This window comes from Myotis davidii, unplaced genomic scaffold, assembly GCF_000327345.1.
Source record: "Myotis davidii unplaced genomic scaffold, ASM32734v1 scaffold81, whole genome shotgun sequence".
In the NCBI taxonomy this organism is placed as follows: Eukaryota; Metazoa; Chordata; class Mammalia; order Chiroptera; family Vespertilionidae; genus Myotis; species Myotis davidii.
Window position 1 is genome coordinate 1578079 of NW_006291554.1, and position 18279 is coordinate 1596357.

The 18279-nt window shown below is 39.6% G+C and overlaps 1 protein-coding gene across 3 annotated transcripts in view; it reads left to right on the forward strand.

Moving 5' to 3' along the window:
- Positions 1–18279, forward strand: part of KIF15 (kinesin family member 15) — a 66730-nt gene that overhangs the window by 39934 nt on the left and 8517 nt on the right. For all 3 annotated transcript variants that reach the window (XM_006765087.2, XM_015564849.1, XM_006765085.2), the window contains 15 exons: positions 470–611; positions 3487–3684; positions 4531–4638; positions 5064–5169; positions 6151–6316; positions 8873–9023; positions 9227–9312; positions 10279–10348; positions 10903–10989; positions 11565–11669; positions 12219–12341; positions 12850–12996; positions 13580–13681; positions 13956–14120; positions 15880–15989. In XM_006765087.2, coding sequence (XP_006765150.1) covers positions 470–611; positions 3487–3684; positions 4531–4638; positions 5064–5169; positions 6151–6316; positions 8873–9023; positions 9227–9312; positions 10279–10348; positions 10903–10989; positions 11565–11669; positions 12219–12341; positions 12850–12996; positions 13580–13681; positions 13956–14120; positions 15880–15989 — 1866 coding nt within the window. The remainder of the gene's footprint in view (positions 1–469; positions 612–3486; positions 3685–4530; positions 4639–5063; positions 5170–6150; positions 6317–8872; positions 9024–9226; positions 9313–10278; positions 10349–10902; positions 10990–11564; positions 11670–12218; positions 12342–12849; positions 12997–13579; positions 13682–13955; positions 14121–15879; positions 15990–18279) is intronic.

Genomic DNA, 18279 nt, shown 5'->3' on the forward strand with positions numbered 1-18279 from the left:
ATCTTTCTTCTATCATTGACAGTCCCTCTAGGTTGTGGGCTGCTTGCCTGTGTTCCTGAGAAGCATCTACGGTACCAGTCTATAGAGTGTGTTTTCTTTAGTGAATTACCGGTATGTTTACCGGTAATAAACTTGCACTGTTTTATGTATATGTTTGATTACATACAGCCTTGTGACAGTTTTCCTGCATGTCATAAGCATTTGAATATAAATTAAAATGTTAAAATCAAATCTGATATTGTTTTACCTTTTATTTGGTGTGTGGAAGGTGTGCGGAAGAGGGGGTAGTCTTATACGGTGAGTATATAACAAACTGTATTTTGAGTGGAAATGTTAGGGGGTCGTCTTATACGCCCAGTCGTCTTATACGCCGGCAAATACGGTATGTGAGAGTATAAACTATAAAGTACTCTACAAATGTATGACATTACTTATTGCCTAACATACTTAATTTTATAATATCTATTAGGAGAAGGCAGCTAGAATTAGAATCAGAGCTTCAGTCTTTGCAAAAAGCGAACCTTAATCTCGAAAACCTTTTGGAAGCAACAAAAGCCTGCAAGCGGCAAGAAGTTTCTCAGCTGAATAAAATTCATGCTGAAACCCTGAAGGTAAGTCTTCTGAAGCAATGCTTCAGCCTGCAATCCTGCTGTCTCACTTTGTTAGTAATGGCGTTGGCACAGATTATCTCCAGGTACAGATACAATCCCTTGCAGGCAGTGGACCCAGTGTTCTGATGGAGGGTGGTGAGGAAAGAATGCACCATGGAGTGACTCCTGGGTTCAGATTCTCATCTCACAGCCCTCACTCCCAAGAAACCCCCAAACAAACGAACAAACAAAAAGGAAAGTTCTTTCTTTGGGTTTCCTAACTTAATTGCTTTTTAGGTTTTTTAGAGCATTAAATGAGATAATAAAGGGCCAGTCTGGTAGATCTTAGTAAATGGCAGCTATTGCTATAATGTAACATGTGCTCAAAGCTTGCAGAATAGAAATCACAACGACAAAGACCACAAAGGATCCGGGGTAACAATGTGGAAAACCAGAAAACCAGAAGAGGTTTTCCCGGTAATAACTGTAGCCTTCATTTAAAAAAAAAAATGAGATGGAGGAGCAAGAAAACATGAAGGAAGCAAAAGCTTAAGAAGGTGCTGCTACTGTTGATTTTAGCTTTTTGTGCCAAATTCTCTTAAGATTAAAAACAACAACAACTTTCCTTATACATCCTATACTTGATAATAAATAAGATGTGTATCGATTGCTGTCGTTAGCAGTGATGTTTTTTTGTGTCATTTCATAAGAAACTGCTTTTAAAAGTTATTTTATTCATTTGTTTGAATAGGTAATTCACATGACTGGAATTTTTAAAGGTACAAAGAGTACACAGTGACGAGTCTCTTGCCGTCTGCTGTCCTTCCTCTACAAATGTATGACATTACTTATTACCTGGAACCCTCTTTGGAGGCAATCAATGTCACCAAGTCTGCTTTTTGTTTTCTTCTTTTTTCATATTTTATACAAGCAGCATATAATACACAGCATTCTACTTTGATTTTTTGTAACATAATGGTACTTTAGAGTTTGTCCCATATCTGAAGGGGAAAAAATAATTTTCTTTTTTGTTTTTGTTTGTTTTGGTATTTGTTTTGGCAGCTGCAACAAGCATTTATTGTGTTGATATATTATGATTTATTTAACCTGGAAAAGGCTATTTTTTCTTATAAAGGTCGAATTTTTTCTTTGCTTTTTAAAAATTGTGGCCTTTAAAATCTGTGTAGGAAATTATGTTAAAATACTTGCAGAATATTGCCAAATGTTTTATAATTTCTGTCAGTAGCCACTTAGCACAGTGCACTTACAGAGCTCGAAGCATTGACACTCCAGTCTGTCTTCTTCCAGTTATAGCTGAGCAGATAGGGAGGAGGGAAGTAAAAGCTTTGCCAAGAGTAGCCTAGCAATTCAGATCTTTTGTTGTTTGTTTTTAGTTCATTTTTAATTATATTGGTACTTTATGAATATGTTGTTCTTGTTTAAAGTAAATATATATTTGTATGCAAATTTAGGTTAAAATTCCTACTGAGCACCACCACCAATTTGGGTCTAATCTAGTCCTTCACTCCCCATCCCCAGGGGTAATATGTTAATCAGTTTGGGAATCCTTTTTCTTAACAGTTTTGTATAGTAAATATACATGCTCTAAGAAAGATATGTAGAGTTATTTCATAGATTTTTATTGTTCTTTCCATTTAAAAGTAAGTGGATTTTTCTGCATATGTTATTCTGCAGTGGGCTTTTGTTTTCTCAGAGATATGATTTGGGACTTTCCATATTAACTAGTACCTAGGACTTTACCTTATTTTAGAGCTAGGCTTCCATTTTTGGATGACACCTGGCTGATTTAGGTGGTTTTTAGTGCAAGCATTCTCTGGGCGGGGGCTGTGAGGGTGAAGTCCCAGGATGTCCTAGCCCTGGAGTCAGTCCTGCTGACCTGCCTGCTCCAGCTCTGAGCCCTGTGCCTTCCCAGGAAGTTGGGGAGCTCACATTGTCCTGCATAGGACCCTGGACAGGCACTGTCAGCTCTTTAATGGTTGACAGTCTGGTGGGTGAAAAATGGTATCTAGTTAAGGTTTTAATTTTAATTTCCCTCATTTCTGTTGGGGTCACACATCTTCCTGTGTTCATTGTCCATTTGTCTGCCCTTTTCTATGAAAAAAAGAGCCCATTTTCCTACTACTTGATTTGTAGGAGTTTTTATGTGTTAATCTTGTTTCTTATACCTATATTCTGTCATCATGTTCCCTGCCTTTCATCTTCATATGTGATGCTTTTGTCATAAAAAGTTTTAAAGTTTTGATACACACAGGTTTATTGATTCTTGATCTGTGTGACTTATTTCATTCATTTTTAAAGGCCCAGACAATCTCAAGATCATCAGTATATTCTACTTTCTTTTACTACTTCAATAATTTTGTTTTTATGTTGACCTATTTAATGCATCTGCTATTTTATTTTTGAGTGGTATGGCATAGGGATTTAACTTTTTTAATAGTCTATATTTTTTCATTAATTTGAACTTTACACATATAAATCATTCTGTCTCCTAACTTTGTGTTTTCTTCCAATATTCTATTTGACTTCGTATGCTAATAATACACTTTTTAAACGACCATACCTTTATAATGTATTTTTATATTGGCCAGGTAAGTCTTCCCAATTTGTTCTCTTTTTGTCTTCTTACATATTTATTCTTTGCATAAAGGTTGGAATCCACCTACCAAGTTTCGTTTTTCTAAATCTTATTAGAATTTTGCTTAAGTCTGCATTAAATTGATAAATTCTTTGTGTCTACTTGGGCATTTCTGTGCTGCCTCTAAGGGATACTTTTTTTTCCTTTCATGAATAGAATTTCAATTTTATCCTCTCTGTTTACACAATTATTTTTTTCATGTGTGCTAATGTTGTTTTCCATAATTACTTTTTGCTGCAGATTATAACTACACCAACCAAAGTTTATCAAATTTGGCCTCGACCAGGATCAAAATTAAGCCCTGAAACAGGGAGCTTGGGGTCTCCGTACACTCAGAGTTCTAGCAAATTAGATAATGATATCTTAAATGAGCCAGTTCCACCTGAGATGAATGAACAAGCTTTTGAAGCCATTTCTGAAGAACTTAGGATGGTGCAGGTAATGTTTAGTTTCAGAAAAAATAATGAGACATTCATTTAAACAATTTCCTTTATCATTTTAACCATAATTTTCAATGTTCAAAACTGTTTACTACCTTTTTAAGTATGGGTGTGTAAAGACTCCTGGCTTAGAAATCAGACTGTTCTTATTCTTTCAATTCACTGCAATGTTTAGCAAGTCATTTTCCAATGTCTTTTGGTTTTGGTTCTCTTATATGTAAAGAGACCAGTTTGCCACTAGATTCAGATTCCAGACTGGTTTGTTTATATGGCGCAGTGCTATATCTGCTAAAGAAAGTTAAAATAGTTGAAGGAATCTTATTTTAGATGAAATTTTAGACCACTTTTGGTATATTTGAAATAACATATAAAATTCGTTTACCTAAGAATTCTGGTGATTTCATATGTTTAAGTTTTCCTACTGTATAGTAAAACTTAGAGTGAGCCAGACCATCCCAAATTTCAGAATTTTGCCCTTTCCTGGCATGGAGGCCTTTCTGGTGAAGTCATTCTACACAGCCCCGAGAAATCTCAGAAATCTCAAGCTGGCTCTGTGGCTTAATTTACAATTTTAATTTAGCCACTTTTCCTACGTGTTTCAAATTATCTACCTTGACAGACCACAAGTGTAATTTTGAACTTGTCTCTTTTGATGGCCTTCATTATGAAGTTTATTTTGTCAGATATGAGTATGAGAAATCATTACTGTGGTCTTTTGAAATTGTTTTCTGGTTCCAAACTGGCCTTCGATACCTTTGTCCATATAAGGTTTTGAGTTTTGTTTTTTAATGTGGAAGAAAGGTGGAATGTCTAAGATTTTGACACTGAAGTTTCTGTGTTGCAGGAACAAATGAGTACTCTGCAGGTCAAGTTGGATGAAGAAGAGCATAAAAACCTGAAGCTTCAGCAGCGCATTGACAAACTGGAGCATCATTCTACACAAATGCAGGAGGTGAGACCGAGAGCACGGCCTCAGAAAGGTGGGATCAGAGTCTCACAGGAAGAATAGGACTTCGCAAAGCCCCAGCCAAGACTGGGTTGAGTTGTTTTCTCTACTTTGTTACTTCGCATACTGCTCTGATAAGGAGACGCGTGTGCACACAGACACACACACACATGCACACACACGGCCCTGGCCCTCTTAGTCTGTGGTGCACATGGACCCCTTTCTGTTTGTCCAGAAGAAAGTGGGATGACGGTTCAGCTGCCTGCAGGGATCCTTTCCTTTGCTGGGCATCTTCACTCTAGTTGAAGGGAACAGCTGATTTTCTTCTGGTCAGAGACTTTAAAACAGTTTAAAAACAGAATGGTAATGGTTTGAAGTGTATCTCATCAGGCCAGTATACCTTTTCCAGTAAATTGATATCTTTCCCTCAGCTTTTCTCATCAGAGAGAACAGATTGGACCAAACAGCAGCAAGAGCATCTCTTACAATTGAATGTCCTTGAAAAGCAGCTTCGGGACACCCAAACGAAGAATGACTGTAAGTGTGAATAGCTGGGAGCTTTCTAATCTGAATACTGGAATCAGTATCTTTCTACTCGTATGGTAAATCTTTTTTAAAATATATTTTTATTGATTTCAGAGAGAGAAACATCTGTGATGAGAGAGAGTTATTGATCGGCTGTCTCCTGCACGCCCCACACTGGGGGTCAAGCCCACAACCCTGGCATGTGCCCTGAATTGAATTGAGCCCTGACATCCTGGTTCCTGTGTTGATACTCAGTCTCTGAGCCACGCTGGCCAGCCGGGCTGTTTAAAGTTTTAATGCTAATTTGAAAGTGAATTGTGTTGAGTTTATAAGGTGAATAATGTTTTTTATTAGCCATTTATTTTTTCACTTACAGATGTGAACAATGTTTTAATAGTGATGATATCAAGCGTAAATTATATGTTGGCATATATTCACAGATGTGGGAGTATCATTTGACTCCCAGTTTGTTGTTTTCAGTTTACATCTCCTTTCATTAGCAGTATTATATAATGCTCAAACAAAAAAGACAACCATTCAGTTTTTTTATCTAAGAAGTTACCTAAGTTTGCTTCTAATTGCAGTTCCCTGAGAAGACCAGACATGTCTAATTCATTTTAGGAAGTCCTGGCACATTTCTAAGATTTTCAATGAGGATTAGGTCACTTAAATTATGTTAAATATCTTGATTTTTTTTTCCTTTTATAATATGAAGATTTTTGATGCACATTTTAAATGTTGAAAACAAGTGACGTACAAGTCAGGGACAGACAGATGTTAATTCTTGCTTTTTTGGTAGAAATATACCTAAAACCATAAACAAAGGAGAGGATGAAAATAGAAACTTTTTTCTAGGTATCTACCACTTAGCTGTTCAACATCAACTTTTTCTTTTTACTGATTGTGTGAAGATAACTATTACATTTATTTGCCTACTTAGTAAAAATTATGTGTAGAGAGGCCTATTGAGGATTTATTTTGTTTGTCTTTTAGTTTTGAAAAGTGAGGTCCATGACCTGCGAGTAGTGCTTCATTCTGCAGACAAGGAGCTGTCTTCAGTGAAGTTGGAGTACAATTCATTCAAGGAGAGTCAGGAGCAAGAACTCAGCAGCCTTTCTGAAAAGCACGTGCATATCCAGCTTCAACTAGACAGTGTCAGGTAGAGTTGTTTTGTTATGCTTGGCCTGGAACCAGGGATCCTTGAAGTGCACATGCTGTAAATCCAACTCAAACTAGTTAACTTTTAGAACAAACTAAAAGTTAATTTATTGGCTCAGAAGTGATTGTGACTTCAGGGACACAGTAGAAAGTGCCTCACACAGTGTTGTCAGTGTGCATCTTTCTCTCTGTCTCTTCTGCTCTCTGTCTCTCCCTCTCTCAGTCCCTGCTCTGCTTCCCTCTGTGTTGCCTTCATTCTGTCCTGTTGAGGGCCTTCCTCTGTGTGACGGGGAACAGATGGCCTCACTGCTCCACATTCTGTCTCCTCATTAACAACTCCTGTGAGGGAATCCTCTGTCCCAGCCACCGCATGCCAATCCCAGGGAGAATTGGAATTGGTCTTGCTGAGTCATCTGCTTACCTTTGGGCCAGTCACGTAGCCGAGGGTGTGAGCCTACATTGGCCCAACAATGTGATGTGCCTATTCCAGAGGGAAAGGTGTGTTCTTGTGAGAAGAAGGGGCAGGATAAGGGAGACCAATCAGTAGTTATCACCACTGTCCACATTAACTCCCAGGGGCTGGCTGGTTAGTCAAGTGCTGGGAGCCGATAAACCAGTGGTTCTCAACCTGTTGGTCGCGACCCCTTTGGGGATCGAACGACCCTTTTACAGGGATCGCCTAAGACCATCGGAAAACACATATATAGTTACATATTGTTTTTGTGATTAATCACTATGCTTTAATTATGTTCAATTTGTAACAATGAAATTGGGGGTCACCACAACATGAGGAACGGGTTGTGGCATTCGGAAGGTTGAGAGCCACTGCTATAAACAAAGTAACCTAAGATGTGAATTGTTTATTTTCATTGTTTTGTTTTTTTCCTGGCTAATTTCAGTCTTTTCTAAAACATGTCTCCTGGGTCTATAGCAGTGATTTAATAATGGATATTGGGAATGTGATGCTGTGAGTGTGATATGAGTGTGACTGCTCAACCTGGAGACCTTCTAATAAAACAACCTTGAATTTAATTTTTACTTAATTTGAAAAAGTTAAAATCCGTAGCTCTTGAGTGTTTTCTGAATATACAACAAGGAATTAAAATCGAGGAAGAAAATGAGATCTGCAGGCCAAATTCAACTCTGGGCATATTTCATTGGGTCTAGCCAGTTAGGTTTTTAAAAATATTAGCAGAGTCCTAACCGGTTTGGCTCAGTGGATAGAGCGTCGGCCTGTGGACTGAAGGGTCCCAGGTTCAATTCTAGTCAAGGGCATGTACCTTGGTTGCGGGCACATCCCCAGTAGGGCATGTACAGGAGGCAGCTGATCAATGTTTCTAACTCTCTATTTCTTTCCCTTTCTCTCGGTAAAAAATCAATAAAATATATATTTTTTAAAGAATATTTTAAAAAAAGAAAGAAAAGGACATGTGATAACATAGCATAAAGGTGGTCATCTACAAACCAGAAAGAGAGCTCTCCCCAGGAACTGAATTGGCCAATATTTTTTAAAAAAAGAAAAAATATTAGCAGAGTGTTTTTTAAAATGAGCCATTTCTTATAAAAATCTATATTTCAGCATCCTCTTAAAAATCAGACAGTTTTGGTGGCATGGGGCCCACATTCCTGCATGGTGACTAGCAGCTGCCCTAGGAGTCCCTCCTTCCCTCTAAAGGGCACTGCAGAGTCAGTACAACCTCTACCACATGCGCTGTTTCCCCAATGACATTTATCATCTGGCGCACCATTATTTTTTCCTACACCTGGCATTTGTTTTTAACACCGGAATCACTGAGTCTAATCTTGGCTGTGTCATAAACTAATTCTAGGGGATTTTTTTTGAAAAGTCACTCCACTAATTTTATTGGATCTTAATTTCCTCATGTTTACATATCAGAATTGAACTAAATCTAAAATGTTAGGAATGCACTATATTTGGCTGTGTGTGTGTGTGTGTGTTTGTGTGTGTGTGTGTGTGTGTGTGTGTTTAAACTAGAGGCCTGATGTATGACATTCGTGCAAGAGTAGGCCGGCTGGACTCCACCTGTGCACGAATTTGTGCACTGGGCATCCAGTAAATAATAGTCATGTGAATGAAAAGATAGTTCTCTCCCAAGGAGTTTACACTCTTGCTCAGATGGAAGCCACATTTGCCATCCTGAAAAATCTTTGTAGAGTTTGGAGACTATGCGATGAATGGATAGAGTGGGACGATCAACAAAACTAAATTAATGGCCAGTCTCTAGGTTCTATGAGGGTTAGGTCTGCGCGCGTGCACACACACACACACCCACCTAAATGAACCTCCTAAATGAGGAAGAAGGTGGCTCCAGGCTGACACGCCCACTCTCTTTTCTATCCCTGTGCTGTGGGTGAGTCTGTCTGACGTTTGTGCATCATGGATATTTTACATACATCTTTGAGCTTTATTTACACCAGTCGTGGCTTCTGTAAATTAGGAGTGATCTGTAGCTGGGATAAGTTTAACTGCAGATACTCCGACTGGACGATTAGTTTTTATTTGTACTTACCATTGCAAAAATGTTTCCTGATAAAGGTCAGAGAATGAAAAGCTTCTTGAGAGCAAAGCCTGCCTGCAGGACTCCTATGAAAACTTACAAGAAGTGATGAAGTTCGAAATTGACCAGCTTTCAAAAAGCCTCCAAAACTGCAAAAAGGAAAATGAGACTCTGAAATCTGATCTGAATGTAAGTGAAGGGTATTGATGATCCCTGACTGTCCCGGACAGGTGACTGCTCCCTGGAGCTCAGGGCATGCACTGCCTAGACCTCCTCCTAACTTCCTGTGCGGCCTGGTCTGTGGGGCCTGCCACACAGAAGGTACTTGATGTGCTTGTTGACTACACATGGCTGTAACAGTTACTTACACCTAATGTCACATTGTCTTTTAGAATCTGATGGAGCTTTTTGAGGCAGAAAAAGAACGCAATAACAAATTACTATTACAATTTGAAGAAGATAAAGAAAACAGTTCTAAGTGAGTGCTATTTATGTTTTCCATTAGTTAACTAGAATGTCATTTACTGCCACATTCTTTATCTTGTTTTTCTTAATTGCTAATGCCCTGTAAAGTTATTTTTTCTAAAGCATTCCCAAAATGAATATCATGTTTTTGTATAAATGGCTATGTAGAGAAACTTAATTTTTTAAAACATTCAATATTTTTAAATGAATAGTAGTGATTAGAACTTGGGGCTTTCTATAAATAATTCACAGTATTTATTATTGGAAAGTGGGGATTGATTTTTATTTCTGTCTGTACTACTACTTTTCTCGTTGTTTTTTTTTTTCTCCTGGTCCTTTAATATGAATGCTGTCTTCCCTTTCTTTCCAAGTTCTTTTCCTTGTTGATCTCTGTCAGTCTCTTGGCCTCAGCCAACCCGATAATTATTACTCCAATGAGAAGAATCTGTATTTGTTTATTCAGCAGCTGCTTACAGAGTTCTTCCTATGAGACAGAGTCTCTTGTAGGCCCTGCTATACAGTGATAAAACATCAGTGGATCAAAACATCTGGTTGGGAAACAGACAGTTAACATTTAGTCATTCATTCAAACATTTAGTGATATCCACAAGCCAGGCTCTATTCTGGCAAACACCAGAACATGCAAAGATAAGATAGAACAAAATGTCCCCATCCTCATGAATTTTATATCTAGTGCAGAGAGTTAGGTAATAAACAGATACTAGATGTCATATGTTATGTTTGGGGGTCTCAAAGTACTTTGAAGAAAAATAAACTGTTGTGGTATAAAAGTGGGTTTTCATTCAGTAATAGTTGAAGAGATGGGTTCAAATTTCTGATTTGTACTGGAGTACAATGCCTAATACCAAGTTTATGCCTCATAACGTTTAGTTGCATTGCACTGAATCTCCTGTACCAATAGACTCAGTTCCTGTGTTCGTTGAATGAAGTCATTAGTAAAAGAACTCTTCTCTTCCAGAGAAATCTTAGATGTTCTTGAGTCTGTGCGTCAGGAGAAACAGAAAGAGATGGTCAAGTGTGAGCAGCAGGTAAGTATCTTGACTCTAACTCTAAAATTGGAGCTTTGTCATTTTTCCTGATGTCGAAAGAGATTTATTATAACAAGTGTCTCGGCTTTCATATGTTGAAAATTGGTAATAAAAAGATGGAGTGTTTGATTGCTTGTATTGTTTCTCAGCTCTATTTTTCTAACTCCCAATGACCATTATCATATTTTTTTAGTGGCCTCCTGATAGAGACCACAAAATCATTGTCTTTTAACCCAAGTTATTGTTTTTCAGGTAATACTCCTGTACACTATATAATATGAAAAGCAGGTTTAAATTTTAAAAATTTTTTGTTTGTTTTATCACTGATTTTATAGAGAGGAAGGAAGAGAGAAATATCGATTTGTTGTTCCACTTATTTATGCATCCATTGGTTGATTCTTACATGTGCCCTGACTGAGGATCGAACCCGTAACCTTGGCGTATTGGGACAATGCTCTAACCAATCTGGCAAGGGCTTCAGCTTTTAAAAAATCTATGTGTAGTTAACTGTGTAATTTAATTCTTTTTCTAAAAAGATTTTTCCCCCCCTATAGATGGCAAAAGTACAGAAACTGGAAGAGAGTTTATGTGCTACTGAGAAAATCATCAGTTCTCTGGAGAAGTCTAGAGATGCTGACAAGGTGGGAGGCAGTTGAAGCTACGTCCCTCGGTATTTTCTTCATGAATGTTGCTTTAACCTCCCAGTCCCCTGCTGTCAGGGTGACTGGTAGCTAGCATTTCTGTATGCACCTATGCCTTATGCACCTTCCATGGTTACTAGAGAATGAGGTCTTTTATTTAAGTTAATTTTCCATATAACTTCAAGAGCAAACTGTTCTATTTCTCTTGATGGCAGTTTCTAAAACACATCCTGTCCCTTTTAACTGTTAGCGTGGCCCTTTCTTTTTGACTCTAAGTCCATGATACAAATTCTCAAATCCCCATGATAAACATAATATTGTTTGTCCAAGTATAAAATTAGCTATAAATTCCTCATATGTCTACTGTTACTCATTCATAAAACCAAAAAAAGTGATGAAATAAAATGGTATGAAATCCATTATAGAATAAATTGAGAACATTAGTAATGTCATGTGACATCTATTCTCAAATGAAACTGACTTCTGTTGTAATTAGGAAAGATAAACAACCTGTCATTTAAAAATGATCTCCTTAATGTCATTGGGTGTGAAGATACTGTTTCTGTTCTCGTCAGGAAGTTGTAACTGACCTCATGAGCCAGATCCAGCAGCTGAGGACGTCAGTTCGTGAGAAAACAGAAACCATCGACAGCCTGAAGCAAGAGCTGAAGGACGTCAATGTAAGTTCTGTTGCCAGCAATGGATGAATTTGAGCATGAGACTCACTCCAGAGCTTCCTCAGGAGGTTAACATGCTCCCCCAGGAAAGAGGTTCTGTGGTCACATAGATTTGGAAACACTGGTTACAGCTCAACAGGATCTGTATTTGCAGAACCGGCAGAGCCTTTAAATGCTAATGTGAAGTGTGAGTGTATGTGAGTTAAACAGCGGTGCTTGCTCCTTCCCTTAGGTCAAGGTGAGGGTTTTGGTCAATGTTCCCCCCTCCTCTGCCCCACATGGAGTGTGCTGCCCTCCACTTTTATTTCTGACACAGACTCCTGATAATGATGACAAAACCAGTGTCTTTTCATTGATACCTGTGGGACTTTTCCACTCCTTTTGCCATCCATACATTTATTCTTCCATTCCTTAATTCAGCAAGTATTGGTTGAATTTATTGTGTTAATCTGGTCATCACCTTCGAACTCAGACTCATTCTTAAGTTATTTTAATCTAAAAATATAAGTCATAAAGCAGACAGCTTTTGTATCATAACCTTCTTTTCTGCAGTGCAAATACAACTCTGCTTTGGTTGACAAAGAAGATAGCAATGTGTTGATTAAGAGACAGGAAGTGGAGATTCTGGATCTGAAAGAAACCCTTAGGCTGAGAATAATCTCTGAAGATATAGAGGTAATGTTAACACATCATGATCTTTTTTCTCTATTATTAGTTAATATGTACATGTGTATATGGAGGTTATTAGTGGAATAAATAGGGGATTTTTTTTAAAAGGAGTAAGACATAATTAGAGTCATTTTCCCCAGGGTAGTTAGGCATTAAGAGATAAGAATAACATTTTTATATTTTATCTAGTCGATTTATTTTCATTCATTTGTGCTAACACCATGGTAAGTTCCTCTAACTGACCTAGGGGTGAGGGTAAGGGAGAGTAGAGTGCAGTTAAATTTCAATTGGGTACCTATATAAATATACTGTCATGTTGATCTCTAGACCTGTTCACTAGTATTAACTGCTTGGTTTGTCTTGGAATGGATTACCACACAAGCCAAAAAAAAAAAAAGTTATCACTTAAAATTCTCTTAACCTTTTAAAAATCGCACAAAGTAATGATTTGTGAATTCTTACCGGAGAACCACAATTAAGAAATTCTGCTTTTGTGGGGATTTTCTCCTAACAGAGGGATATGCTCTGCGAAGACCTGGTTCATGTTACCGAGCAGCTGAACATGCTCACCGAGGCCTCGAAGAAGCACGCGGGGCTCCTGCAGTCCGCCCAGGAGGAGCTGGTCAGGAAGGAGGCCAGGATCCAGGAGCTTCAGCACGAGGTGACCGCAGGGCAAGGTGCCGCTCCAGAGGAGCCTGGGGCAGAGACTGCGTGCGGTTGAGGTCCCTGCCTTGGCTAGTGGGGCTCTGAGGTGGTTGGCGGCTCTGTGGGTTCAGGCTTGTTTGCTGTCTTCCTGCCTATCCTCAACCCTTGACACGTGCCAGCAAGTTCTGGCCGCTGTGTAAGGTTATGGCTGATTGTCATCCTCTTTTTGGCTGCTGCTGTTTTATATTTTGTATTTTTCCCCAGATGATTCTTTGATCATTTTTGAAGCTTAAAAGCTGGGTGTGTTTTTTTAAGTGTAACTAAATTCATGAGAGAAAGGGAGATGAGAGCAGTGTAGTAGTAACTAAAGTATACAGACACAAATGGCAGCCCCAGATTTTACAACTTATCATTTTAAAAATTGCTGTATTGTTTTTTTTTGTTGTTCGTTTAATATATTACTGCTTTTCAAATTATTAATCAAACTCCCCCAAAATGTAAAAAGCCTATTTCCACATACCTTGGGGAGATTGGCTGTTCTAATTGGACCTTGGGCCCCATTATTTTCTAACTTGTAACCTTATACCTGTTTTTCTCAGTTAAATCTAAAGAAAGAGGAAGTAGAACAGAAGAAGAATGAATATAACTTCAAAATGAGGCAACTAGAACATGTGATGGATTCTGCTGCCGAGTATCCCCAGGTACTTTTCAGAGAAAGTGCATTTCAGGAGGAGCAAAGTTTTGTGAGTGATGACAGTTTGGAAGTTACTGAGACCACGGCTTTGTCTTTATAGAAAAAGATGTTCACTAACACCTTTTCTGCTTTTTACTTGATAAAAGGGTACCATTGTTTTACACGATTTAGAATAACAAGCTAACTAGCCTATTTTCTACATGCTTGGCGTGTACATTTAATATGAAATCTTTACAACACCACTTAATCAGGTGTTTGGATGAAATTTTATTTTGTTTCAGAGTCCTAAAACACCACCTCATTTTCAAACACAATTGGCAAAACTCCTGGAAACACAAGAACAAGAGATAGAAGATGGACGAGCCTCTAAGATTTCTTTGCAACACCTTGTAACAAAGCTAAACGAAGACAGAGAAATCAAAAATGCTGAAATCCTCAGAATGAAGGTAACTGGGTAATTGTTTCCGTTAACTTTGATGTTTTAAATAAATAGTATCTCCCATGGTTCCCGAGGAGACAAAATTCAAAGTCACAGAACTTGGGGTCGGCTGAATAGTCTTCCTCTCACCCGACTCCAAGCTACTGTCTGCTGTTCTGGAGGCTCCCGTGCAGCTTCCTTACTGACTTTGGAGCTGTCTGTGCAGCTGTAACCGTGTCTGGGCGTTGTCTCCCTGCCCTTCGGTTTTGAGACGATGGTGTCCTTGTACAGGCTGCACCAACTGCTCTCATAGTGCTGTCTGACTTCAGATCTTTGCCATTTTGATGGCTAAAGCATGTTATCTCATTGTAGTTTTAAGTTTGTATTTTTCTTTTTTAATATATTTTACTGATTTTTCACAGAGAGGAGGGGAGAGAGATAGAGAGTTAGAAACATTGATGAGAGAGAAACATCGATCAGCTGCCTCCTGCACATCTCCCACTGGGGATGTGCCCGCAACCCAGGTACATGCCCTTGACCGGAATCGAACCTGGGACCTTTCAATCCACAGGCCGATGCTCTATCCACTGAACCAAACCGGTTTCGGCTGTATTTTTCTTAATAGTAAGATTGAGCACCTTGTGTTTTTCTGTTTCTGTGATTTCTGTCCTACCATTTTTCTATTATTGAGCCTTTTCTTATTGATTTGGGGGTGTTCTTTATGTATTATAGAGATAGCTTTTGTGTATGATAGTTAAAAAGCCTTGTGTCCTTTTTTGAGTATGTTTATTAAAGCTGGGGACAGAGAAACAAGGAATGGCTTCAGATAGAAGAAGCAACAGGAGAGAGCCTGTGGGGCTGCTGTAGCTCACTGGAGAGTCAGAGGAAAGGGGGCCTTAGCCACAGGTGCAGGGGGTTAGTTGGGGATGAGTGTCACTGTCCCATTGCTCCCCTGGTTTCAAGTCTGTGGTCCCTTAGGGTTTAGGAGATGCATCCCAGTGGGGGAAGGCGTGGGCGTGCTCCCTGGATGGAGAGAGTACCATTCTTTCAGATTTCCTCCTGGTGTTTTCACCCAGGTACTTGGGGGTGAGGTGAGAGAGTGTTTTCTGTCGCACTGAGGGGTGGGAGGTGTGAAGGATTGCCTGGGGAGATGGGATGTAGGGGGAGGACGGGGAAGGAGGATGCTACACTCCAGCACTTAGCCTGGAAGGTCATTGCTCTACAGGGAGTTTTTGGTTAGGGACAAAGTAAAGTATATGAAGACGGAATGGCTCTTAAGCTTTGTTTCTCGTGGAGGGGTCATGCCTGGCCTCAGTATGCTGCTCTCTCAGGAATGTGACTGTTACCCAGATTGGCATGACCTTGGTACTCTGAAGAAATTGGGTCAGGTTAATAGAAGTCAAACAATAGACAGGGAGAAGTACATCAAAAGGATACTCCTTGCAGACAAGTATTTATTTCCTCTAGAATCTAGATGGTATATTCATGATCTTCATTTAGAATCAAATAGAACATAGGTCAGAGTAGAGAATTTCTGTCTTAAGGAATTTTAATGAATCGGTGATACCGATCAGAGACTATATTTAAGATACTGGTATGAGCCTGAGTCACAGTTCAGGCTCCCAAGAGCTTGTCACAGTCAACTTTTCATCCACTGTCATCCAAGGAAGCACTCTGTGAGTAGGAGAAGTTTCAGAGAGAAATGCCATCTCAGTCATGGCCTGGGGAGCAAAATCATGCCTGTTATCAGACATTTTCTGAAAAAGAGCGATTCCATGTGTTACTAGGAGCAGTTGAGTGAAATGGAAAACCTGCGGTTGGAAGGTGAGCAGCTGAGAGAGAAAAACTGGCTCCTGCAAGGTCAGCTGGATGATATTAAAAGACAAAAGGACAACAGGTGAGAAAGGGCCACCAGAACTCTGGGCTCAGTCATGGCCTGCCTGGGTATAGTTAAATAAAGGACGTTGGAATGCACACTGGTTTCCCATCAGTTGCTTTTTGTTTATTTGTTTTATTTTAAATCCTTTTTTCCTTTTTCAATTCCAGTTGACATTCAATAGTATATTAGTTTCAGTGATTAGTCATTATATAACTTATTAAGTCATCATCCCAATAAATCTCGGACCCAAGTGTGTCACCATGCATACTTATTACAATATTATTGGCTATATTCCCTATGTTGTAATTTACATCCCAATACTATTCTGTAACTACCAATTTGTACTTCTTTTTTTTTTTTTTAAATATATTTTATTGATTTTTTACAGAGAGGAAGGGAGAGAGATAGAGAGTTAGAAACATCGATGAGAGAGAAACATCGACCAGCTGCCTCCTGCACATCCCCCACTGGGGAAGTGCCCGCAACCCAGGTACATGCCCTTGACCGGAATCGACCCTGGGACCTTTCAGTCCGCAGGCCAACGCTCTATCCACTGAGCCAAACCGGTCTCGGCCAATTTGTACTTCTTAATCCCATCGCCTTTTTCACCCATCTTCCCAGTCCCCCTCCCATCTGACAATTGTCGAAATGTTCTCTATGAGTCTGTTTCTGTTCTGCTTGTTGGTTTATTTTGGTTTTTCAGATTCATTGTTGATAAGTATTTATTGCCATTTTATGTTGCTATTCGTGATCTTTTGCTGCATGACTCATAGTTCCTGGAAAGCTCCTGGTAGCAGCTCTCCAGAGGAGCCTTTCCTTGGGTTTGGTGTCTCTAGGTTTGTGTGTTTTGGCTTCAGCTTAGGCAGGTCTCTCATTTTATTTGCTGATGGCACAGTGTCACCGGCAGCCACACCTAGGCTATATCCTGTCTCTGACACTTGAAAGTCATATGACTTGGGACACATTTTTGACCCTGTTGGTGCCTCAGTTTCTTTAGCAATAAAATGAAGAAAATGTTAGTTCTCACAGGGTTTTAAAGACCAGAAGTAATGTGCATAAAGAACTGGTTCCAGTGCTTGGCAGAGGGCAGTCTCTCAGTCAATGGTAGTAATTACGTATACAAGGTAGCATTGCGAGCCTGCCTGTTAACTCTGAATGAAAGATTGGAGATGGGGTGGCCTGTAAAAGTATGCAGCAAGTTGAAGTCCATCAAGGGGATGGAGGCCCTTACTGAATCCACTTCCCAGATTAGGGGCGTCTGCTGTTCCTACTGTTTTCAGAAGGTCTTTCATAGATGCCTTCCCCTCCTGCAGCTCCCCAGCCCTGTCCAGAAGCAGCCCTGAGCTGCACTGTCCAAAACCTAAATGAGACAACAGATATTTGAGATGGTTATGGTGGCTCTGCTGACACCCTACAGTCATCACTACGTTTCAGTCGACGACGGACCGCATACACAGAGGTGGTTCCGTAAGATTGTAGCGGAGCCGAAAAATTCCTGTTACCTAGTGACATAGCTGTCATAATGTCATAGTGCATTGAATTACCCGCGTGTTTGTGGTGATGCTGGTGTAGACAAGCCTGCTACACTGCCTGTTGTACAAGAATAGAGCACATACAATTACAGTTCATACTTGATAATGATAATAAATGACTGCCATTGGTGTTATTTTAGACTGTACTTTTTCTCCTTAAAAAGAAACAGTGCCATGTTACACTGGCAGCAGCCTCATACATCTTGTGTTTACTGTTTCTCTTCGTTGCATTTAATCTCGTGTTTTGTGCAGTGACATACGATACAGGCTGGTAGCAATAGGCCTGACCTAGGTGTGGAGTAGGCTGCACCGTCTAGGCTTGTTGTGTAAGTGACTATGATGTTCCCATCACGACGAAATCACCTCTTGCCACGTTTCTCAGAATGTATCCCCGTCGTTAAACAGCACATGACTAGTCCTAAAGGTTCAGAGACACTCATTTCAGGAACATCCTCTGGCTTCACTCCCCTTTCTTGGTGATTCTGGTGTGGATGTCCACAGTGTGCTCCCTCCTTTCCATGTGCTCCGCCCCCATGTCCAGGCGTGTAAAAGAAAAGCATTGTACTTGGTATACTGTCTTTTTCCAAGAGTTAGTTTGAGTGCGGAAAACAGTGTTTCTAGGTCATTTCTAAAAACACAATTAGAAATACTGTATTTTATAGCCTCCTGTTCCTTTTTTGAGGGGCCATATGGAAATGTATTCGTGAAAGGAAGGGAACGGTAGCCCCGCCCCTCTCTCTGTCTTCTCTGCGCTGGGAGCAGCTCTCCCGCACAGC